At 41.7% G+C, this 24,867-nt stretch overlaps 1 protein-coding gene across 1 annotated transcript in view; it reads left to right on the top strand.

Annotated features, from left to right (window-relative positions):
- LOC145406748 (midasin) overlaps positions 1–24,867 on the top strand; it is a 489,879-nt gene that overhangs the window by 59,647 nt on the left and 405,365 nt on the right. The window contains exon 11 of the mRNA XM_080277847.1: positions 12,531–12,820. Within this exon, the coding sequence (XP_080133973.1) occupies positions 12,531–12,820 (290 nt within the window). The remainder of the gene's footprint in view (positions 1–12,530; positions 12,821–24,867) is intronic.

The following is a 24,867-nucleotide window of genomic DNA, read 5'->3' as shown; positions in this document are numbered from 1 at the left end:
AAGGAATTTGAGTGTAAAGTGGAGGGTCTGTAAGAAGATGTTGTGGATAGAGGTGAAGAGAGTAAGACAGAGTGGAAGTGAGGTTAGCAGGGGAGTGAAAGATAGAAATGGTAGATTACTAGTGGAGAAAGGAGAAAAAGTGAGCAGATGGAGAGAACACTTTAAATAATTGTTGAACATAGAGGATGGAAGTAATGCAAGTATAAGTGGCTGTGGAATGACTGGGAGAAGGAGGGAGGTGAGAAGACAGGAAGAAATCAGTAGGATAGAAGTTGTGGAAGCAATGAAGAAAGTTAAATTGGGGAAACCCCCAGGAATTGATGGAGTATGTGGTGAAATGCTGAAGCACGGTGGAGAGATAGTCGTAGAATGGATGTGGAAGATTTGCAGATTGGCCTGGGAGGAAGGTAGAGTCCCGGAGGATTGGAAGTCAGGTATAATTATTCCCTTGTACAAAGGAAAAGGGGAAAAAGAAGTGTGTGGTAATCATAGGGGCATTTGTCTTCTTAGTATAATAGGAAAAGTGTATGGTAGGATACTTATTGACAGAGATAGAGAAAGAACAGGGGAATTAGTTGGAGAACAGGGAGGCTTTAGGAAGGGAAGAGGTTGTGTAGATCAGATATTCATTCTTAGATCTTTAGTGGAAAACTTTCTAGAGAAGGGAAAGAAGTTGTATGCGGCTTTCATGGATTTGGAGAAAGCACATGACAGGGTGGATAGACAAGGATTGTGGAAAGTATTAAGAATATATGGAGTAGATGGAAAGTTGTTGAATGCTGTGAAGAGTATGTATGATGGTGCTAAGGCTGCAGTTCGTGTGGATGGTGAACTAAGTGAATTTTTCTCTTTGGAGGTTGGGTTGAAACAGGGATGTGTCATGTCTCCATGGTTGTTCAATCTGTTCATGGATGGGGTAATAAAAGAGGTACTAGGTAGGGTAGTGAATGTTGGAGTGGCCCAGGTGAGAGAGGATAGTGTTTCGAAACTCCCTGTACTGTTGTTTGCAGATGATACTGTGTTGTTGAGTAAAGACGAAGGGGAGCTGCAAGGCTTGGTGGATGAGTTTGGGAGTGTGTGCAAGAAACGGAATCTAAAGGTGATTGTAGGGAAGAGTAATGTGATGGTCCTTGAGAAAGGTGAAGTCAGTGAATGTACAGCGAGGTTGGATGGTGAGGAATTGGAAAATGTGAGTACGTTTAAGTACTTGGGTAGTGTGATGAGTAAGAATGGAGGTTTGGAGTGTGAAGTGCTTGAAAGGGTACAGCAGGGAAGAAAGGTTGCTGGTTCTTTGAAAGCAGTGATAAGAAACAGGGAAGTGAGCATGGAAGTGAAAAAGTTACTATATGACAGTATTGTGATACCAACTCTAACGTATGGAAGTGAAGCTTGGACATCCTTGGAAGGACACAAGTCAAGAGTGAGAGCAGTGGAAATGAGTTCTTTAAGAGGAGCCTGTGGAGTGACATGGAGAGACAGGCTGACGCATGAGGATATAAAGGAGCGTTGTGGTGTAGATGTGGATGTGATAGGAAGTGTTATGAGTAACACACTGAGGTGGTTTGGCCATGTGAAGAGGATGGAGGGTGAAAGACTGATGAAGAGAGTGTATGTGAGTGAGGTGGAGGGGGGAAGAGGGAGGGGGAGGCCGAGGATGAGATGGAGGGATGGGGTGGAGAGGTATATGAGAGAAGGGGGTGTGAGTTGGGAGCGGTGCAGTAAAATGGCGGGGGAGAGGACGACGTGGAGGCGATTTGTTTGTGGCCACCCCAAATGTGATTGAGGCGTCTGGCAATAGATATATAGATAGATGTTTTATCCTCCTCACCCTCACCAGAGACCCCCCACCCCTCCTCCACCTTCCTCCCTCCCTATCCTGAGGCCCGAATATGACACGGCAATTTTCTTGCCTTGATCAGCCTGTGTCTGTCTGGCCCCCCCCTCCTCCCACCTTCTTTTTTTAAACTCCTGCATCTAGTTTCATCAATAGAAACATATTTTACATTGATATCATTGATTTTGGTAAGGTTCTCTAGCAAAAATTGGGTTTCTGCTGATTTTTTCAGTTTTCTTGTACCACGAAAGGGGACTTCCATAATCTTTGATGGGTGGTTTTACAGGAACTATTAACCCTAGGGGACTGAGATTGGCATTTTCAGGTGTGTATATTCCAGCTCTTCAAATCTGGAAGAAAAAATTTTACCATGGAAAAAGTTGAAAAATTGACCCCAAATTGTGGCTGAGGTGGAACATAACTTCAGAAAAATTCGGTCTTTAGAGGTTAATGGAAGTACAGCATATATATATATATATATACAGTACAATCCTAGTTAACCGGGTGGCTTGGGGAATTTACCTTCCCAGTTACAGATTTTTCCCGTATTTCTGATTTTCAAGTCAAATCTATACAAAGGCTATCACAGCAGTAAATACAGTTCAGGTACTCACCAGTCACATTAGGGGTTACTGTACACTAAGAGATTCCGCCTGAAGAACTGCCTTGTAAACACACACCATGGTCATAACGCATAACGCAATGTCTAGCAATTTGCAGTACTGCAAATTGCACCAGTCCATTGTTTACCGAATTACTGTATTCATTATATGTACTTTACTCATAAAAATTGAAAAATAAAATAAAGAAATAAAAGCTTGAACATTTATTAGTGAACTGATGATGTGTTAAGACTGCACTGTAGAATTATCACAACACCTGTGCCCCCACGTGAGTTTGTTTACGTTTCTGACCCCGACTGTTCTTCTTCTTCCCTACCTGACCTCCACCACTCCACCCCTCACCCGCCACTCAGCTGTTTTGCAGAAAATAAAATAAATGATATATGTATGAAATGCAGGCATATTATTTATTTATTTTTCTTCCAACAAAGTAGACTTTCATTCCTATTAACATTTATATTCAGCCATTAGTGTTTTATAATGTTCGCCTTTTTCAAGTCTGTTGCATATGTCCAGCTTCTGTTTCAAGGTAAGCACGATACGCTTACGTTTAGTTTGCACTTTAGGCATTTTGGAGTGTACAAATTACCGTCTATCAGTGGAACACAATAGCAAGAGACCTTGTTTACTGTCTGGTGGCAAAACGCAGACTGGTGATTTTTGGAGGGTGTGGAGGATGACTGAATTCAAGTAAGGGAAAGAGGAGGAGAGGAGGGGTGGTTAAGAGGATTTGCTAGGGATTTACATCAGCCGGAAATGCCTTCACCTCGCTTTGTCTGACTTCCCCCAGCCTCGCGTGACACAATCAAACGGCGGTTTGGCGGTCCATTCAAATTGGCGCACAGTTATAACTTACTGACATTTTTACCAGCCCTTGAATTTTCCCGTTGTTCTGAGTATTCCGTTTGTCTGGATACCGGATAGCTGGGATTGTACTGTATATATATATATATATATATATATATACATAGAGAGAGAGAGAGTGGTCCCTTGCGTTTAGCTTGTTTCAAGTTGGCGATTTTCGCGTTTAGCGATGGGTTAGAAAAGGTACCAATCCCAGACATTTAGCGATTGTCTTACGCATTTAGCGATGTGGGGCGTGACATCATGCCATGCCTGTGATGTAGTCCCATAATGCCTTGCCTGTCTGCCACCAGACTGCCATTGTTACAGTAGAATCTTCATACAACATGAGTTAGGTTATGCAGAACCTTGTACAAAATCAATTTCGCACTAAAACATGACATATATTTACATGTAAAATCGGGGTTAGGTTCTAGAAGCCTCATATTTTTTGTTGAAAATATATTTAAAAAGATAGATTATTACAAATATGTGTGCCTTAAAACACCGAAGATAGTGTGTTTATATACGATCTCACTGATTGGACACATCAGTTCATACTGCATTCTAACCTAATGTAACCGATTAGTTTTGCCCCCTAATAATCCCCATAAAAATTTTAATCACCAAGGATTGCCACTAAGCCTTTTGAAAGTCCTCATTACCAATCAAGCAAAAACATTTGACCTAAACAACACATGAATAATGCCCTCCCAGCATCACACATTTTTTGCCAGGAATCACTTTTGGCGCCCATTAAGGAAAAAAAAAAAGTATAGTGTGAAACAATTTTTGAAAGCCATTAGTCATCAACATTAAAGGGGAAAAAAAAACTAGAAAGATGTCATCAGCATGGAGTAATTGCATATTTCACGCTTCTTATATACACATGAATGCAGTAGTCATAAATAATAAACAAGTCAGCCAAGTAGTATTATTTGTATGACTATAATTCACAAGATCTATACTCACATAATTATCTGACCTAACTACTCATGTCAACACGTAGTGTCTTCACATGTGGTAAGATCCGAATTTTCTCGACCGAAGACTGTCAATTCATAACAAAGATCAGTTACAAAGTTTTTTTTTTTTTTTTTCACACGTAGCACTAAAGGCGAAAACATGAATTTTACTTTCCTTCATCATTAATTTTTTTTTTTTCCAACAAAGAAAACTATCCACATTGTAAACACACCTGACTCATTTTATCAGTCTGATCATTTGCGTTTAATCCCTCCGAGGATTATGACGCATTTGTCATCATATGGGTGTGGCTGCGACTGTACTTGTTGAAGCTTTTGGCGTCATTATGGCATAAAAACTTCGTCAGAGGAAAAGTTTTTGGCCAATTTGCATAATTTTTGGGGACGTCATAGCTTCCCTGTTCCTCGTCAAAAATTATGAGTTGACAACTGTGGGTCCCGATACCAAGGAGAGAAAGGATGGGTTATTCAGTACCAAATGAGCTGTGAGTGCGGAAGGTACTGCATGGTTCTGTCCCTTTAAATTTCCACTCTTACCCCTGTCCTGGCCGTGCAACATATTTCACTATACCAGTAGTGCTTGTGTATAGTGTTTGGGCACTGTTGTGATTAGATTTGGTGTTTGCAATAGGAAATTTGGTGTTTGTGAAGCAATCCTGGTCGTTATCAGCTGTTGGCCCAACAAAGATTGTGCTACTGTTTCTAATCAACTACACTGCCTCTACCCTGCACCAAGTGTGAGTATTCAGCTATAATAATAGTGACAGTGAATCATGTGAATATAGTGTGCATATCTAGTGTACAAAGAATTGGTGAAATACGTGCAGTAGCTTAGAGGAAGGCAGGAAACTGCCCTACAGTCACGACACGGCGTGGGTACACCATAATTTTTTGCATTTTTCTCGAAAACTATGAGGCCTTGGATCACTGTTGTGGGCTCAAATGGAAGCCAATTAAATTCTGCATAGGATGATAAAATAAAAACATAACAGTGGCGAGAAAAGTTTTTCACTAGAGCTCCCCGAATGAAAAAAATCAGTTGTCTGTCAGAAATGGGTTTTACTTTTTTGCTTATTACTCGAACATCATACCTCAGATCAAACTGGGACCTCCGGCATTCGAAAGCTAATAAAATTCTCTTTCCAATGATGGTATAACTTGTAGAGATTGATTAGTAAACATTCTACTTACGATGTTGGGAAGTGAGATGTATGCTCGTGAATGTTTATTCACACGACCCTAACGTACGTATAGTTTTTTTTTTTTTTATCGTGTAGAACAAGCATCAACGAACAGGAATATGTGGGTTTTGTGGCAAAGTAAATATGTTTGGGAGGTGAAAATAAGCCGAGAATACACATTTTTGGAGTTCGTGGGTGGCGAGGGAGGGGGAGGGGAGAAAAGCCAGCGCGTCATGTACAAAACTTATTACTTATCCGTGTGTGAAAGGGTTAAGCTCCTGCACCACATCGCGACTCTACTGTATCTTTGTTGTGAGCGTCGCAACAGTCACACTCCTTTCTGGTGAGTAGATGTATAACCATGCCGTACTGTATCTGTATAATGTTTTGCTAATACACTGTGTTTCACTTTCAGCACTTTAAGTAGGAAATTGGGGGGTGGATGAGTGCAGACTAATTGAAATTTTTCCCATATAAAGGACACTTTGCATTCAGCAATGGTTACGCCTGACTAATTAAATCGCTAAACGTGAGGGACCGATAAATATACATATATATACAACTATATGTATATATATATTATTATATATATCTGTCTATTTATACTTATGTCAAACTATCTGTCAGTATATCTATGTACAGTAGGTTTGCACAGTGCGCGTCATCACAGTGCCCGATTCCCATTGTGTGCAAGTGACCAAAAATCATAACCAAAAACCCTTGAATGCGCGAGTTTACCGCACAGAACGCGAGGCAGAGGCAAGGAGTGACTCAAAAATGCCATTTTCTATTAGTGCGCGACCACCCCTCACACAGCACATCACGTGTCGTCATGTTGATGCGCAGAAATTCCCGGGCATTCTACTGCGCGGCTTGGGGTACAAGGGAGCGGGCGCGCCATCGTCTGCTCCTGTTCCTGTTGAGGATGAAGAGGATGCAATGTCAGAAGTTTCAGCATTGGACTTTGAAGGGTTTATGGGCGAAGTGAGTGACTTTGATGCTCCTGGGGAAGGTGCTCAAGAGGAGTCTGTGGAGGGAAGTGTTGGTGCGGTGGGAGGTGTGGTCGGGAGTGTGGCGCTGTAAGTGTTGCTGTGCCTCGGAACCCCTGTTATTTAAGGTCATCAGGCCTGTTGTCTACTGTTTTTAAGGTGACGACCCATATTTTTGTTATTGTAGCTATAGCTTTAGTACAATGTCTGAAAAATATGACCTTTATTATGTCTCTAAGGGCCAAAAAATGTCCAGGTATGTGGGGTACTGCCCATTTGTAATTATTCCCATAAGATTATGTATTCCCATTACGTGAATTCCCAGTGCGCGATGTCGTGGACCGCCCAATCTCTAGCGCCCTGTGCGAGCCTACTGTATCTCTATCTATCTATCTATCTATATCGGTATATATATATATATATATATACGGTATAGATATAGATATATATATATGTATCCATATACACATATATGCTGTATGTATACAGTACCGGGTAACCCCTCTAAGACCCAGACGACCAAGTCCCGGTCATTTTGGGCTTGGGTCCATTTGTCCAAGTCTCAGATATTCCCTAAGATATCTGGATGAACGGCCAAAACAATCTGGGACACCCAAAAAAAAAAAAAAAAAAAAGCGTGTTCATCTCTACTTTTCAAATTTATACGAACAACTGCGTTTTGGCACGTAGTTCCGGCGGCGTCTGCTAGAGCGCCCCTGCATCCTCCCACTTTCCGCCTACCTGCCGTCATAAGTACCCTGTACACTGCTAAATATTTACCGTACTCACATCTAGTTTCTCATTCTCTGGTTCCTTTTCATTTATTTTATGGTTTCTGTCCCTTATTTGCTTGACTAGGTCTTAAATAGGTGCTGTGCATGTCCAGTAGGGAGTTATTTAGGTGGCTTTCAAAGTTAGGTTCAGTTGGGGTCTATAAGGACCTGTTCAGGGGCATTTTGCCCAAGTCCCGGACAAAACCAAGTCCTGGACATTGCTTGGGCTGTGTTATGTCGGATATTGGAAGGGTTACTGAATACGTATATACAGTATATATATTTATAAAAGCTGCTTTGTTTGTTTGTCCTTCAGCCATGCCCAAACCAAGGGCCAGAGACCCCAAAACCCATATATACTTTGAATCAGGGTAACTGAAGGATAGTTTTAGGATGGTCAAAATTCAGATCTGGGTCATTTGATGTCACCGGTAGAGTGTTCACCTTTTTGGCCTGGGCAATGCCAGGTATCCCTGCAGCCCAGTTTTTTGGCTTAGAGACTTACATGACCTCCACTTCAGACATAAGTTATGTGAGGTTGATCTCTGAGGTCATTTGAGGTAAAGTCGGAGGTTATTTGAGGTCACTTGTAATACACGCGTGAACGACTGGACCCAGCAGCCCAATTTTTCACATAGAGTCTCACATGACCTCCAGTTAGGACATTGTCCATATGAGGTTGACCTCCAAGGTAATTTGAGGTCACCAGTCAGAGATCATTTGAGGTCACTGTAAATAGTAAACAAGTGTGCACAAGTACTGTGCGTTAGTCTGCGAAAGCTGAAATTGAAAGTTCCTGGACCTCGTATAATCCCTATTCAAAAGCATAAGAGGTACACAGGCGGTCAAAAGTTCTGTCCTGATCCCAGGCACAACATGAATCTCTACCAACTGAGGTTCGAACAACGGTGCTTCGGGAGGAGGGGGATGCAAGGTGCCGGGGTGTACAGATCCATGGGGTGATAAGTAATCAGTATTGCCATGATCTCAATATGATTCACTGATAAGGTTATATTAAAGTAATAAGTATGAACATTATACAGGTAACTATATATTAGACAAGACAATTTTTTATAAGGTGATTTAGAGAATCATGGTTAGTACTGTGATGTTTCTCAGTCCTCGCAGCGGAGAAGCAGTCACTTTCCATTTCATATTTTAAATAATTGTTTGCATAACTGTGATTCATTGGTTTCTTTGTAGAGCAGCCAGTCATCGGTTATCAGTGGACATTAAACTTTTTAGTGTGTACAGTAATCTTTCTGTTATCCGACGCAATAGATCCAAAGGCATGTCCGGAAAGTGGGCCCGTCTGGTTACTGGGCTCCTGCCTCCTGGACTGGTACTTATGGACCCTAACCCAGCCTAACTCAGAAAAACACTACATAACACCCTACCGGACATACATAGCACCTATTTAAGGGCCTATTCACACAAATAAGGGACATAAAAGAGTGAAATAAATGCAAAGGAACCAGAAAATGAGGTTTTGGAGGTTAGTATGGAAAATACAGTACACTTTTTAACATTATTCTGGGTACTTACAACAAGTCCATGGCCATCTCGATGAATAACCCGCCTCCTCTCAGACTGACAGTAAAAAGATGCACCTGAAGCACCTATAGTAATCAAGTCTTTCACTGCACTTAGTCATTTGCACTCTGAATTCTAATTTCTTAACAATGCGCATTCTTTTCCCATCTGTGCTTTATTGTACTTTCCTGTAACCATTGTTGCATTCTGCACTTAAGTCTTTGCACTCTGAATTCTAATTTCTTAACACTGTGCATTCTGCACTTAAGTCTTTGCACTCTGAATTCTAATTTCTTAACACTGTGCATTCTTTACTCACTTGCACTCTATTGTACTTTCATGAAATTAGTGTTGCACTCTGCACTTACGTCTTTCCACTCTGAATTCTAATTTCTTAACACTGCGCACTGTTCTTTACACTGCACAACACTGTAAATTCCTGTGTGGTCTAGTGGCGAGTTTTTGCAGTTTATTCACTGTCAGAGTTCGAGAGTAGGTGTTGCAGGTGGCCTAGGGGCGCGTTGCTTGGACATGGTGATGCACTACCCACTACAACGACTCTTAAGAGAGGCGCAAACTCACATCCAGTGGTGACTCCACTGTGGCTGATGTGTTGGGCTGTGGCTTGGAGGTGGAAGGCCTGTCCTGTGGAGGCCGCGGCTGGGCACAGCAGGAGTAACAGACCTGGAAAAACTGTCAGTTGTTGATTGACGTAAGGAAGGACAATTCGGGCAATTGATGCACTTCCTCCACAAGTCCCGAGGGCTCTATCTCCCAGTCGCAGTCCGGGTGTTCTAGGTAGTCAAGAACGAACTCGACATGCTCCCAGAGTGTGCTTAGCTTGGGGATGGCTGGAGTAGTGGCACGCTGAGAGGAGTCCGCATCATCATCGGTGTCCTCGTCAAAATCTGGGTACTTGTACCGGCAACTGAAAATGCTATTTCAGCTAGAGATTTAGATGCCTCAGTCCAGATCTAGCCCACACCAAAACAACGCATGAATAGCAGCATTAAATACCGTACTGCACATTGTATTGTTTACAGGCAATATAACAGTGAAAATGAGTGTAATAATGACATCGAATGAACAGTCATGCAGATATCAGCCATATGCATTTTGTGCATTCATTATTTTATGCTAGAATGCACTGTATATGTTCTATCAGACATGGACCAGAACAAATGATCCTATCCTGATAATGACTGCTGTTAAGAGGACATGAATAAAAAAAAAATATATATATATATATTTACCTTGCCTGGATTTCACTGAATCAGGCCATCATAACACCAGCCACTTTGCCTCTCTTTGGTACTCTACTTTTACTTCCTTTGCACATTTGCCTCTCCTCATGATGATAGGTGGTGGTGACCATCATCCACTCACTTGATGTAGTGCTGCCCACTTTTTCCTTCTTTCTCATTCTGAGTGTTTGCATTGCTCTTTCTACTTCTCCCTTTCCTTCCTGTCACTTTTTAGTACTATTCTTTCTGCTTCAGATGGCTCTACACTAAGTGACAAGCCTAATGAAACCATTTACAACTCTGAGTGGTAACCATTTTGTGGGTTCAAGTGGAGTCTGCTTTGATGCCCCTGTTTACTGGAAGGAGAGATGCAAATGTCGAGGCCATCTGGGAATGAAACCTTTACACTTTTCCCAGTGCCTTGGTGTGGTGAGGTGCTGTCAGTGGCAAGGGAATACCACTTTAGGTGATCCCAGTGATGTTCCTCCATCACTTTTTCCCTCTGACTTCCTCATGGCTGACACTGAAATATCCTCAGTTGAAGTACAGGTACTGTCTGCCCTCATTGGCCTCGATACTAACAAGGCATATGGGCCTGATGAGGTCCCTCCTGTTGTCCTCAAGACATGTGCATCTGTGCTTGCACCCTGCCTAGGTAAACTTATTCTCCTTTGTCTGTCAGCTTGTACCTTTCCTTATTGCTGATAGTTTGCTCACACAGCCTGTCCCAAAGAAGGGCGACCATTTCCAGCCCTCTAACTATTGTCCAGTTGTGTTAACATCCTGTATTTCTTAAGGTTTTGAATATATTTAATAATAATAAATTTAAAAGCACCTTTCCTAGCAGAACCCTCTTTCCAATCACCAGCATGGGTTCTGCCAGGGGTGCTTCACTGGCAAACTCTTCACTTTCTTTTCAGACTTCTGGTCATCCTCCTTTCAGGACTTCTGCGAAAGACTTGTCACTGCACTTGGCATCTCAAAGGCTTTTGGTCAAGTCAGGCATAAATCTTTAATTTCCAAAGTGTCCCCATACAGTTTGCATCGTATCTGTGTCCTCATCTCAAGCTTCATTTCTGGTTGTTCTATTCAAACTTCATTTCTGGTTGTTCTATTCAAACTTCATTTCTAGTTGTTCTATAGCTGCTGTTGTAGATGGCAGCCGTTCATCTTGAGCTATCAGTGGTGTGTTCCTCAGGGTTCTGTCATGTCACCAGCTCTCTTCTTTCTATTCGTCAGTGACCTAAGCTGTACATCTAACCCTATCTACTCATTCACTGATGACTCCACCCTTCATATTTCCATTCTCTTCTTGCAGCATCCATCTCATCAGTCACTTCAACAAACATGGGTTGAAGTGACTTGGCTCATAGCTCTGATTGGGGTAAAAGTAATTTTGTTGTTTTTAAGGCGTCAAAAGCTCAGTTCTTGCAACTTTCGACCCGTCAAAATCTTCGACAGGAGCATCACGTAATTTTTAACAATATCTAACTCAATCCTGCATCATCTTTGAACATGCTTAGGGTTTCATTCTCCTGGGATTTATCTTGGAAAGCTCATATTTTTGCTCTTGTAAAATCTGCTTCCAAGAGATTAGGGGTGCTAAGCCAACTCTGTGTCATCTTTACCCCACGTGGATGTTGATTTTATAAAGGAGTTTTATTCACCTCTGCATAGAGTATGACTCTGATGTGTGGGGAGGCACCCCACACACAGGTCTTCACAAGATAGAGTCAAAGGCTTTTCATCTCATTAACTCTCCTCTTACTTATTTCCCTCAACCTCTGTCTCTTTGATGCACTGTTGCATCTTACCTATTTTCTGTTGCAGCTTCAATGTTTACTGCTTCTCTGAACTGTCCACTTGCATCCCTCCACCATTACGGTGGGTGCATAGCACCCATCTAACAGCAACTCTCCTCTTTTTTCTGTCCAACTCTCTAATGCAAGAGTTAACTGTTACTCCCAGTCCTTCTTTTATGTAACAGGTCAGCTCTAGAACTGCCTTCCTCTGTCTGTATTTCCTAGTGCCCTTGACCTCCAGTCTGGAATCCAATGTATCCAGGCATCTTGAAATGAATGGATATTGAATTTGGCTCTGTTATTATGTTTTATTTTTTCTTGGAAGGAATAATCTTCCAGGTTTCTGGCCCTTGGTTCCTTCTTTGCATTAAAGAAAAAAAAAAAATCAGTTCACTGCATAGGGCAGCCCTGCAGGGGTGGTTGCTTGCATGCAGTTGATGGGTCTGCTTGGCTAGACAGACTGGGGTTGATCACCAGCAACAGCAACCTCCTCCCTGTAGTATAATCTAGGTACTTGGACTCCCTGACCAGTTTGAGTCTTTCTTCATTCACCATTACATCACACTGAGTCACTTTCTGTCAGAACAGTCATAACTTTCCTCTTATTTCAGCTCCTGCAGACATACAAAATTCAGCATGTGCCTGCCAAGCTCTTGTCCATTATTGGCAAGTGACACATTGTCATATGCAGCACATTTAAATTACTTCTCTTTATGTTACAGGAGAATGGGTATTGCTCGATGAAATCAACTTAGCATCTGCTGAAACTCTGGAATGTTTGTCTGGACTTCTGGAATCCAGCACTGGGTCTTTGACGTTATTAGAACGTGGTGACAGCAAGCCAATATCTAGACATCCAGACTTTCGTCTCTTTGCATGCATGAATCCTGCAACTGATGTTGGGAAAAAAGAACTGCCTGCTGGATTGAGGAACAGGTTTACAGAGTTCTTCATGGTAGAGCTGCGTGACAAGCTGGACATTATGATAATCATCAGTGATTATTTAGCTAAGGTACAGTTACATCAACAGAAGTTTCTGTAATTTGTTCATCTTATATAAGCTTTACTTTAATATCAGATGCATATATTCTCTCCCCTGCTTCATAATAATGTACTGTATTTATTATGCCCTGCTAGTTGCATACTGTAGTGGGGGGGGTGGGGAAGTCAGTTCTGAAACATTTTCAGATACTAACTTTACTCCTTCATATGACCTACATACAAAAAAGAGCATGTTGAATTATGGGTATGTCCAATATAAAGTCAAGATCTCATAGTTTAGACATAATGCATACCTAAGGTCACTGTTCAGGCATATCCTGGTCTCTTCTGAATTACTTAATGTACCCTTTTGTCATGAGAATTATGTTAGTGAGTCTAGTGACCTCTGATATTTTGTAAGTGTTGTCCTCTTGTGCTTTGCTTGTATGTTAACAGAGTGTGTTCTGGTGCTAAAGTGTGGTGGTAAAGTGCTTCAGAGTGCTAAAAGGTAGTGCTTAATGTGCTTTTTTTTGTGTTGAGATCTAGTGCATGAATTTAATTATATGTGTGAACTTGTGAGGTAGATGGCTTCTGCATCTGAGATAAATGTTTCCACTGCTAGTTTTGAGAAAAGCTGCCTTTTTTTAAATGATGAATTTCATAAATTAAAGCAGAAGTGACAAACTCTCAAACAGGAGAACGTTGAGTTGAGAGAGTTAATGGAAAAGTTGCTTGAGGCAAAGGACGAGAGGAAGGCTGAAGGTCAGAAGCTTGTGAATAAGGGTTAAACAAGATGACCTTTAAAAAACAAGGGAGTGTGAAGAGTAAGAATGCATTCAGTGTTTTGGTGAGTGCGAGGGGGAGGATGTGAGTCAGGTGGAGTGCAAGGGGTCGGGCAGCAATCTGGGTGGTGTTGGACCTTCCCAGCTGGCTACTAAGGCTACACGAGGTCAAGGTAAGAAAAATTTTGTTAGTTGGAGATTCTCAGGTAAGATATTTAGACAGATAGCTCTGCACTGTTCTTAGAAAGCATATGTGTCTTCTGGGGGCCAAAGTAGGGAATGTACTGGATAAGATTAACATAATGAAACTCTTGGAGATAATTCCATTGTCTGCTTCAGTGTTGGAGGCAGTGATGTTTGCAAGCATAGGAGTGAGGCGTGGCAGCAGTACTGTATAAAGAAATGCTAGGCAAAGTTAGGAAAATTAGAAACCGTGTAATCTTTGAAGTTCTGCCAAGAAGAGGAGTTAGTAGGGTGTGAATATCTAGAGCATTAGGGCCATTTGTTACCTGGACAAATATTGCAAAGACCATGCAATACCATTAGCTGATAATTGGGACAGGTTCTGTGTTTGGAACGCCAAGTATAATATAGCAGGGATGGGATGCATTTTGGTAGGCAGGGGGTTTCAACATTAGCTTGGTCAGTAGATAGGGAGTTGGAGGTTTTATTATTTGATGTTCATGTAGCAAAGCCACTCAGGGATCGGGAACATTAGGATTAGATAGATACACTGTAGAATGAAACATGATAAAAAATGCAACCATTAATGCAGATACATCCACACAAGGACCTCAAACAAGCAGGAAATGTTGGCTGAGCGATGAGTGATAGCTTGGAAAATAGTTTTATTGGTAGCGAAAGTTTCCCAGTTAGAATCAAGAATAAGAAAAAAAGTACAGTACCCTCGCATCCAACACGGTAATATAGTCATGCACAGGTCCCGTGTTGGACCAAAAACGTGTTGGACAAACAGCAGAGCTTATGGGGAATAATGAATTATGTCAGCAACCCTTGGAAAAGTCACCCTAAATACCTACCATATACCTTTACATATATTGGTACTACTGTAATTATAATAAATGGTACTGTACTATGAATGATAACTAACCTTTTAGAGTAGTGTTGGTGGGTGGGCTTGCTGGGAATGGAAGGTGGTATCCGAGGCTGTAGGTAGTCCTACTGGGTCCCCGGAGGATGGCTGCTGGCATCACTAGCGGTTAATGGCTACTGCTCCTCCTCAACCTCCCTCATAAATCCTGCGAATCACACTCAGAATCACTATCCTCATCCACATCCATGGAAGGTCCTGCTTCTGCCTGTCCTAGCACTCCGTAAGCCTTCACTGCTGGCAGGATCTTGTCTTGGTTTTTTATTATGGTCCTCACGCTGGCTTCATTCACGTCGTAGGCCTTGGTGATGTCCACTTTCCTCTCCCTTTTCTTCTTCCTCTCGATGATTTCTAGCTTGGTGGCCTGAGGGAGGTGCCGCCGCTTCTTGGGGTTCTCAGAAGGCTTCCTAGGCATTTTGAGCAAGAAAAAATGTAGTAGCAAGGGCAGAAAATGCAGCGAGAAAAAGGCACCTTCCAATGCGAATTATGCGACTGAGTGGCAGTGTGGCGGGAGAAATTTAAACAAAACATCACGTGAGAGCAGAAGCATTTTTGATTGGGCAACATCACAATCACGTCACGATAGCGGGTGGGGGAGGCAACTTGATCAGAAGTTTTGATTGGCTGTCAGCATCACAGGAACGTCCAGTATGACCGTGTTGGACTGGGAGTGATCGTGCTAGAGGCGAACTCTGCGGATTTCGCCCACTTCTTGGAGCTCCGTGTGTGTTATGCTAATGCACCCATGTTACAGTAATTAATTTGTATTAAATCATACTAATTTTTTGCTCTCCATTCTGGACAAATGCGTGTTGGACACGAGGGTATTGTACTTAAGTAATGATGTAAGTACTAGTAATAGTTTTCATGTGTGTTATACCAGCAATAGGGGTTTATGTAGCAAAATGGATGAAGTGAAGGCTATAAATAGTATGGAGAAAATAGATACACATATTGCCATAATTAGTGAAATATGGATGAATAGAGAGACCTGTAATTTTTGACCGAATATCAGATTCACGGGTATAATATTTTTCAGTTTAATCGTTTGAGAAAAAGAGAGGTGGGGTAGCTGTTTACATAAAAGATGTATTAAATTGTTACAATAAAACAAATACTGAAGGTAGTAGTGGTATCGAAAGTGTTTGGGGTCATATCATATTGTATAGTTTATAAAGGCTGCAGCATACTTGCATGTGTCAGCTGGGGTCATCTAATGGTGGCTCCCCATGCTGCTTGATCTTTGGCAGCTTCCCTATTCAGTTCTTTATCCTTGAGGTCACACTTAATCACCTCATCCCAGGTTTTTGGTTTGCCTCTTGCAACCCTGCCCCCAGTGTTCACATTTCTGACCTGCACCCAGTTGCCATCCTCCACCCTTTCAACAATCCTAGCCTATCTCAGGCCACCTCTCATCACAACAGTAATGCATTCAAGTCCCTTCCTTTCAGCTCTTCAATCATAATTCTAGTGATTTGAGTTGGAAGTAGTAATAGTGAGAAATTAGTTTTAGGAGTTGTATACAACCCTACAAAATTAAGCGGAGAAAATAACAAATTCCTTTGGGAGGAGGTACAGAAAGCAGCACAGTCCAGCCCAGTAATTATTGAAGGGGACTTTAACCTGCCAAGGATAGATTGGCAGAGTCTGACAGGATGCAGAGTCAAAAATTTCCAGTAGTAGTGCAAGATAATTTCCTCAACAGTATATCAGAGAGTCCATTAGAGGCAGTAATGTACTAGTTATTATTCTACCGTAGTGTCATTATTGATATAGCAGGTGGCGGATGACTTAGAAAGAATGATGGTGAAGAAATTAAGTTCAAATTTAATTGGTATTACTTTCTACTGAAAATCAATCAACTGTCCATAATTTTCATGTAAGGGACTTTGAAGGATTAAAAGCTTATTTCAGAACATTAATACGGTACATGGACAGGCTGATTACCCTACGGAGAGTTAGGCCACTGGTGAAGGTCAGATCATAGGTGATTGACAGGAAACGGTGGGAGTATACGCCAAGTCACTGAGATCGCTGGGGTAGATCATGTCGTAGGTGATGGACAGGAAATGGGCAGGAGTATATGTCAGGTCATTGGGGAAGCTCAGATCATAGGTAAGAGGAATGTAGTTTAAGCCACAGAGATTGATTCAATCCAGGTACTATATACTTTCGATCGGTGAGAAGCACGATGAGAGGTCAGGATAGATATACAGTATTTCGTGGGGTGGAAGACGCACCTTTTTGTCTCAAAATCACCTTCAAATATCTCCATGCGTCCTGGAGGTGAGACTAAGACCTTGGCTCCATTTAGAAGAACCACTTATACAGAGGATCATCTCACTGTTTGACAGTCAAGTATTTTGTAGAGTATAAACACCTTTGATTTATTGTAAAAAGTTACATTCACTTGTCTGTATACTTAGATTTTATGATTAGAAACACCCATACTCAGATTTTAAGATTAGAAACACCCAGCCTCAAGAAAAAATGTAGGGTTTGTTTACAACTGGCCATGTGAGGGTCTGGGGGTTTAGCGGTATAGCAGTTTAGCAATTTAGCATCTAGCATACACCCTACTTTAGCAGGCTAACATAATCACTGGTGAACTCCCTGCTAACCTTCTGAAATGCAGTCATGATCACTTTGCTTGCCATCCACTCAGTAACTAGTAAGGGAATCATACTGGAGATGATGGCTAGCATGACATTTGAGTCATTGTAACAGACGTCTGTCTCATATGGAAGTTCAGTAACCCTTGTTTGGCTGGACTCTCTTCCTGATATTTTGTTTCATTCGAGACAGGAATATAATAGAAGGAAACATTTTTATATTACCGTTACTGAAAAATGGGAAAAACAACTTCAACGTTAAACAGTAGTCTGAAATTACAGGTTTTTAGCAGTTTAGCAATTTAGCAGTTTAGCACCTAGTGTTCCCCCAACTCTCAGAACGTGATCACTTCTGAACCCCTTGCTAACCTTCAGAAAGGCAATAATGATCTCTTCACATGCTATCCAGTCACTACCTAGCAAGGGAATCATATTGGAGATGTTGGCTAGCATGACTTTAGTTGTGTCATTGTAACAGACGTCTGTCTCGTATGGAAATTCAGAAACCCTTGTTAGGTTGGCATCACTTACTGATATTTTGTTTCATTCGATACAAGAGCATCATAGAAGGAAGCAGTCTTATATTACTGTTAGTGAAAAATGAGAAAAACAGTTCTGTCTATCTATCTGTTGCCAGACGCCTCAATCCCGTTCGGGGTGGCCACAAACAAATTGCCTCCACGTCGCCCTGTCCCCTGCCATTTCACTGCCCTGCTCCCAACTTACACCCCCCTCTCTCATATACCTCTCCACCCCATTGCTCGATCTCATCCTTGGCCTCCCCCTCCCTCTCCCCCCCTCAACCTCACTCACATACACTCTCTTCGTCAGTCTTTCACCCTCCATCCTCTCCACATGGCCAAACCACCTCAGTGCATTCCTCCTAACACGTCCTGTTACATCCACATCCACACCACAACGCTCCTTTATGTCCTCATTTGTCAGCCTGTCTCTCCATGTGACTCCACAGGCTCCTCTTAAAGAACTCATTTCCACTGCTCTCACTCTTGACTTGTGAACTTCCAACAACATCCAAGCTTCACTTCCTTATGTTGGAGCTGGTATCACAATACTGTCATGTAGTAACTTTTTCACTTCCATGCTCACTTCCCTGTTTCTTATCACTGCTTTCAAGGAACCAGCAACCTTTCTTCCCTGCTGCACCCTTTCAAGCACTTCACCCTCCAAACCTCCATCCTTACTCATCGCATTACCCAAGTACTGAAACGTACTCACATTTTCCAATTCCTCACCATCCAGCCTCGCTGTACATTCACTGACTTCACCTCTCTCAAAGACCATCACTTTACTCTTCCCTACATTCGCCTTTAGATTTCATTTCTTTCACACTCTCCCAAACTCATCCACCAACCCTTGCAGCTCTCCTTCGTCTTCACGCAACAACACAGTATCATCTGCAAACAACAGTACAGGTATGTTCCAAACACTGCCCTCTCTCACCAGGGACATTCCAACATCCACTACCCTACCTTGTACCTCTTTTATTACCCCATCCATGTACAGATTGAACAACCATGGAAACATGACACATCCCTGTTTCAACTCAACCTTCAAGGATAAAAATTCACTCAGTTCACCATCCACACGCACTGCAGCCTTCGCACCATCATACATACTCTTCCCAGCATTCAGCAACTTCCCATCTTCTCCATACATTCTTAATACTTTCCACAATCCTTGTCTATCCACGATATCATATGCTTTCTCCAAATCCATGAAAGCTGCATACAACTTCTTTCCCTTCTCTAGAAACTTTTCCACTAAAGATCTAAGAATGAATATCTGATCTACACAACCTCTTCTTTTCTTAAAGCCTCCCTGTACTTCTCCCACTAATTCCTCTGTTCTTTCTCTAACTCTGTCAATAAGTATCCTACCATACACTTTTCCTATTATACTAAGAAGACAAATGCCCCTATGATTACCACACACTTCTTTTTCCCCTTTTCCTTTGTACAAGGGAATAAGTATACCTGACTTCCTATCCTCTGGGACTCTTCCTTCCTTCCAGGCCAATCTGCACATCTTCCACATCCATTCTACTACTATCTCTCCCTCATGCTTCAGCATTTCACCACACACTTCATCAATGGGAGCCCCCACAAATTGGAAAAAGATGCCATCTCTTGCCAGATAACTTAATGTAAAGTGCGAAAGTGGGGTCAACTTGAATTACTCTGCGTTATACAATTTTTATGTTACTTTACTGAAAATAGGATATTTATTGATTTATCTACATATAATACTGGAGAAAAAAATGGCTGTTTGCTGATGATACAGTATTGTTGAGTGAAGATGAATGGGAGTTGCAAGGTTTGGTGAATGAATTTGGGACAGTGTGTAGGAGGAGGAAGCTGAAAGTTAATGTAAACAAAAGTAAAGTTATGGTGTTTGAGAGGAATGAAGTCACTGAGTGTGCAGTGAGGTTGGATGGTGAGGATATGGAGAATGTGAGTGCATTCAAGTACTTGGGTAGTGTGATGAGTAAGGATGGAACTTTGGGGGATGAAGTACGTGAAAGGGTACAGCAGGGAAGAAAGGTTGTTGGTACACTGAAAGCAGTGATGAGAAATAGGGAGGTGAGTATGGAAGTTAAGAAGTCACTGCATGATGGTATTGTGATCCCTACCCTGACGTATGGAAGCGAGGCGTGGACCTTGCAAGAGGGGAACAAGTCAAGAGTGAGGGCAATGGAAATGAGTTACTTGAGAGGAGCATGTGGAGTGACGTGGAGCGACAGGTTGACGAATGAAGAAGTGAAGGAACGTTGTGGGGTAGATGTGGATGTGGTTGAAAAGATTTGGAGAAATACACTGAGGTGGTTTGGACATGTGGAGAGAATGGAGAATGAAAGACTGACTAAGAGGGTGTATGTATATGTAGGTGAGGTGGAGGGAGGGAGAGGGAGGGGTAGACTGAGGATGAGGTGGAGGGATGGAGTTGAGAGGTATATGAGGGAGGGGGGGGTGAGTTGGGGGGAGGGGAGTCAAATGGTGGGTGACAGAGTGACTTGGAGGCGTTTTGTCTGTGGCCACCCTTTGCGGGATTATGGCGTCGGGCTATAGATAGATAGATAGAGATAAAAGAAACAGAAGGTTGCGTCCATCTCAGTTTAGGGACACCCTACATACGAGCATTGTGATGCCTGAGTATTGATCACTGCCGTGTTTTTAAGTGACGAATGTACATTTGTAAGGATAAAATGGTAAATGGGTATAACAAAATTGTATCTTACATAGCAAATGAAGGAAATATGGTACTTAAACAATCGAAGATCGTATAAACTCACTGCGCTCATATGGAGGCACTCTCTCACGGGCAGTGTGGCGTAGTTTGTGTGCCTGCCGCCAGGGGCCCAGGGTGGCGCTGATGATGGGTATACTGTACACCACACTGATGCTCACGCCTTTTGAAATCAGCCGATAAATCTGGAATATATAGTGCCGTGGTCGACTGCGCAGCTAAAATATACCTGGAAAAATAGATTGTAGCAGAAATGAGACGTTTTCTCAAAGCAAGAGGAATACCACACCTTTAAAAATTCGGGTCGCTGATCTCGGCCACGTAAGATTTTGGCAGTACATTTCTCACTGTTCCTAAGTGTATAATGGATAGAATCATGTCAGGATTTGCCAAATGAAAGATTACGATTTTTGGAAACTGTATGATAAATTTTTTCAACAACTGAGATTCACAACACTTGATAAAAATGTGCTGAATGCAAAAACACACAATAAGCTTTAATGGCTTTTAGTAAACTCTATGGAGAACTTTTCAGAGTAAATCTCGTTTAGAGCATCAGTAAGATATCTAAGATGAAATTAATACTGGTATAATGCTTTATGCACGAGTAATAATCCCGATAAGAAGTTTTTTAAAGGAAGGTACACCAACTCTGAGAAGGAAGTGACCCCATGCTATTTAGTGATCCGGCGAACACTGGCAACTTTCAGGAGTTTGTGGGGGCTCTAATTCCTGGGGCTCTCCCCAATTTAACTTTCTTCATTGCTTTCACAACGTCTATCCTACTGATTTCTTCCTGTCTTCTCACCTCTTTCCTTCTCTCAGCCATTCCCCAGCCACTTATACTCGCATTACTTCCATCCTCTGTGTTCAACAATTCCTTAAAGTGTTCTCTCCATCTGCTCACTTTTTCTCCCTTCTCCACTAGTAATCTACCATTTTTATCTTCCACTCTCCTACTAACTTCACTTCCACCCTGTCTTACTATTTTCACCTCTTTCTAGAACATTTTCTTACAGTCCCTCCACTTTACACTTAAATTCCTACCAAATTCCTCATCCACTCTCTTCTTACTCTCTCTTACTAATCTTTTCACCTCTCTCTTCCTTTCTACATATAACTCTCTCTTCCGCCTCTCAACTTCTTCCATGCCCCTATTTCTCATCCATTCATTGTATGCTTTCTTCTTTTGTGCCACAGCCTGTCTCACCTCTTCATTCCACCACGCTGTTCCTTGCACCCCCCTCCGTCTTCTCCTCATCCCACACACCACATCACATGCTGCACATATTTCTTCTGTGAATATCCTGCACACACCTTCCACGTCCCCCATCTGCTCCAGTTGCAACATTAAATAATACTTCCCGAAATTACAGCATTATTAGCGGTTTAGCAATTTAGCAGTTCAGTGCCTAGCAATATGGAAATTCGATCACCCCATGTTAGGATGGCTTCTGGTACTTTTAGGGTACATAAAATGGTGCAAACGTTCCTTGTAATTGATTTTTGAAAACTTGGTTGTGTTGTCTGTGATTTAAAATTCAGTACATGCAGCCATTTGAAGACATGCAGGCATATGTTTTGGAGATATGGTGTATTCCTTCACTTAATGGCATTTGTATTTTCTTAAATGAATGAAAGAATGGGTTTTATTGAGTTTTATTTTTTTAAGTTCATTTCATGAAAAATAATAATTGTCTCTATATACTGATACATATGTAGTGTACTTTAATAGAGATAAACGTCACGTCTCAATTTATTACGAAAGGAATTGGACACTTTGGACTTCATATTTCATAAACAAACCGGTAGTGTTAAGATGGCATCGTGGTATGGAGTAACATTTTATAAGGAAGGGGTTGTTTGTTTGTTTTCTTGTCTTGTACCCTTCTTTTACATAAAAATTGAGACATTTAACATATATATACAGTACTGAAGAGAGACTTTAATGTGTAAAGATAGTGTCATGGAATGCAGTAACATTGTTTAAGGGGTTTTTTGTTTTCGTGTCTTGTATCCTCCTTTTACATGAAAATAAAGAAACCAAAGACAGATATACAGTACTGAATAGAGATTCTGAAAGGTGAGTGTGTATTTTAGTGAAAAATACTTATATCAAGCAACCTTTCAGTAGTCTTGGTCAAGACATACTTTTTTCTCAGAACTTCTCTTCCAGAATTAGGGTGCATCTTTCACACAGCAGCGTCTAGCATGCCACGAAATACTGTATCTCTTAAAAAGCATTGAAAACAAATACCTGTAATTCTGAAGCAGGATTATTAAACAATGGATTAAAATTTCTCATCGGCCAAAGAAAAGGAAAATATAGATAAATATAAATAAAAAGTGAGAAGGAACACTTATGTACGCAATACATGATTTTGAATGGAAATAAAGAGGGAAACAAGGACAGCAAAGTGAGGGTACGAAATTGAGGTTGTTCAAGAATCAAAACAAAACTGCAACAGTTTTTATAAATAAAACTGTATGAAAACAACGGATAGGACTTCCTAGAACAGAATCAGGTTACATTACGAGTGGAGATAAAGAAATGTGTTTTGTCCCAAATAATTATTTTGTATCAGTATTTACAAAGGAAAATCTATACCTGATCACTCAAGCAACAGTTATATCATGATAATAATACATGCAATATTCTGAGTAAAATAACCATTAATAAGAAGAAGTACGTTGCCTTGCATCCAGTATGTTACTGTAATTAGATCATATAGCCCTGCTGCACTGGACTATTTCTGTACTGAACAAATAATAAACCCTATGGGGAGAATTAGAATGTTCTAAACAAATACCTGCGCAATAATTTTCATCTTCCCTTTGTGTGATGCGTCACCTCTTTTGTGAGTTGGCTGGTGGCATGTGTGCTTGATGAATAGAGCCAGGTAGCAAAAAAAAAAGGGTGGGGGGGTTACTGTCCGATACATTATCATGGTATTAGTATGCCTGCGAGCACAGGGAGACTGATGCTCTGTGACATGTAAATGAATGGTTTTGCATGGCTGCCGCTTCATTCCCAGCAAATGCATGTTCTCCATGGCTGTGGCACGACTCCTGGGACATCCCAGAATAACGGGCTCCCCCACCCACCCCTTCCTATACTAACACCCCGTACCTATCTATCTATCTATCTATTGCCAGACACCTTAATCCCGAAAGGGTTGGCCACAAACAAATCGCCTCCATGTTGCCCTGTTCCCCGCCGTTTCACTGCCCTGCTCCCAGCTCACACCCACCTCCCTCATATACCTCTCCACTCCATCCCTCCATCTCATCCTTGGCATCCACCTCACACACATACACTCTCCTCATCAGTCTCTCACTCTCCATCCTCTCCAAATGTCCAAACCACCTCAGTGTGTTTCTCCTAACGTTTCCTATCACATCCACATCCACACCACAATGCTCCTTCACTTCCTTATTTTTCAGTCTGTCTCTGCATGTGACTCCACATGCTCCTCTCAAATAACTCATTTCCACTGCTCTCACTCTTGATTTCTGTCCCTCCAGCAAGGTCTAAGCTTCACTTCCATACATCAGAGTTGGTATCACAATTCTGTCATGTAGTAGCATTTTCAGTTCCATGCTCATTTACCTGTTTCTTACCACTCCAATGAACGAGCAACCTTTCTTCTCTGTTGCACCCTTTCAAGCACTTCACCCTCTAAACTTCCATCCTTTCTCATCACACTACCCAAGTACTTAAATGCACTCACAATTTTCATTTCCTCCTCATCCAACCTCACTGTACATTCACTGACTTCACTTCTCTCGAAGACCATAACTTTACGCTTCCCTACATTCACCTTTAGATGCCATTTGTTACACACTCTCCCAAAACTCATTCACCAAGCCTTGCAGCTCCCCTTTGTCTTCACTTGACAAGACAGTATCATCTGCAAACAACAGTACAGGTAGTTTCCAAACACTGCCACCTCTCACTAGGGCTGCTTCAACATCCACTGCCCTACCTTGTATCTCTTTTATAACCCCATCCATATACAGATTGAACAACCATGGAGACATGACACATGCTTGTTTCAATCCAACCTTCAAATAGGAAAATTCACTTAGTTCACTATCCACACGCACTGCAGCCTTAGCACCCTCATACATACTCTTCACGGGCTTCAGCAGCTTCCCATCTACCCCATATATTCTTAATACTTTCCACAATCCTTGTCTATCCACTCTATCATATGCTTTCTCCAAATCCATGAAGGCCACATACAACTTCTTTACTTTTCCACTAAAGATCTACGAATGAATATCTAATCTACACAACCTCTTCCCT

Source organism: Coenobita brevimanus, chromosome 71 (assembly GCF_032717465.1).
Source record: "Coenobita brevimanus isolate Jiangsu-jjx chromosome 71, ASM3271746v2, whole genome shotgun sequence".
Classification (NCBI taxonomy): Eukaryota; Metazoa; Arthropoda; class Malacostraca; order Decapoda; family Coenobitidae; genus Coenobita; species Coenobita brevimanus.
The sequence above is the reverse complement of the archived record's forward strand: the minus strand, read 5'-3'. Positions and strand labels throughout refer to the sequence as shown.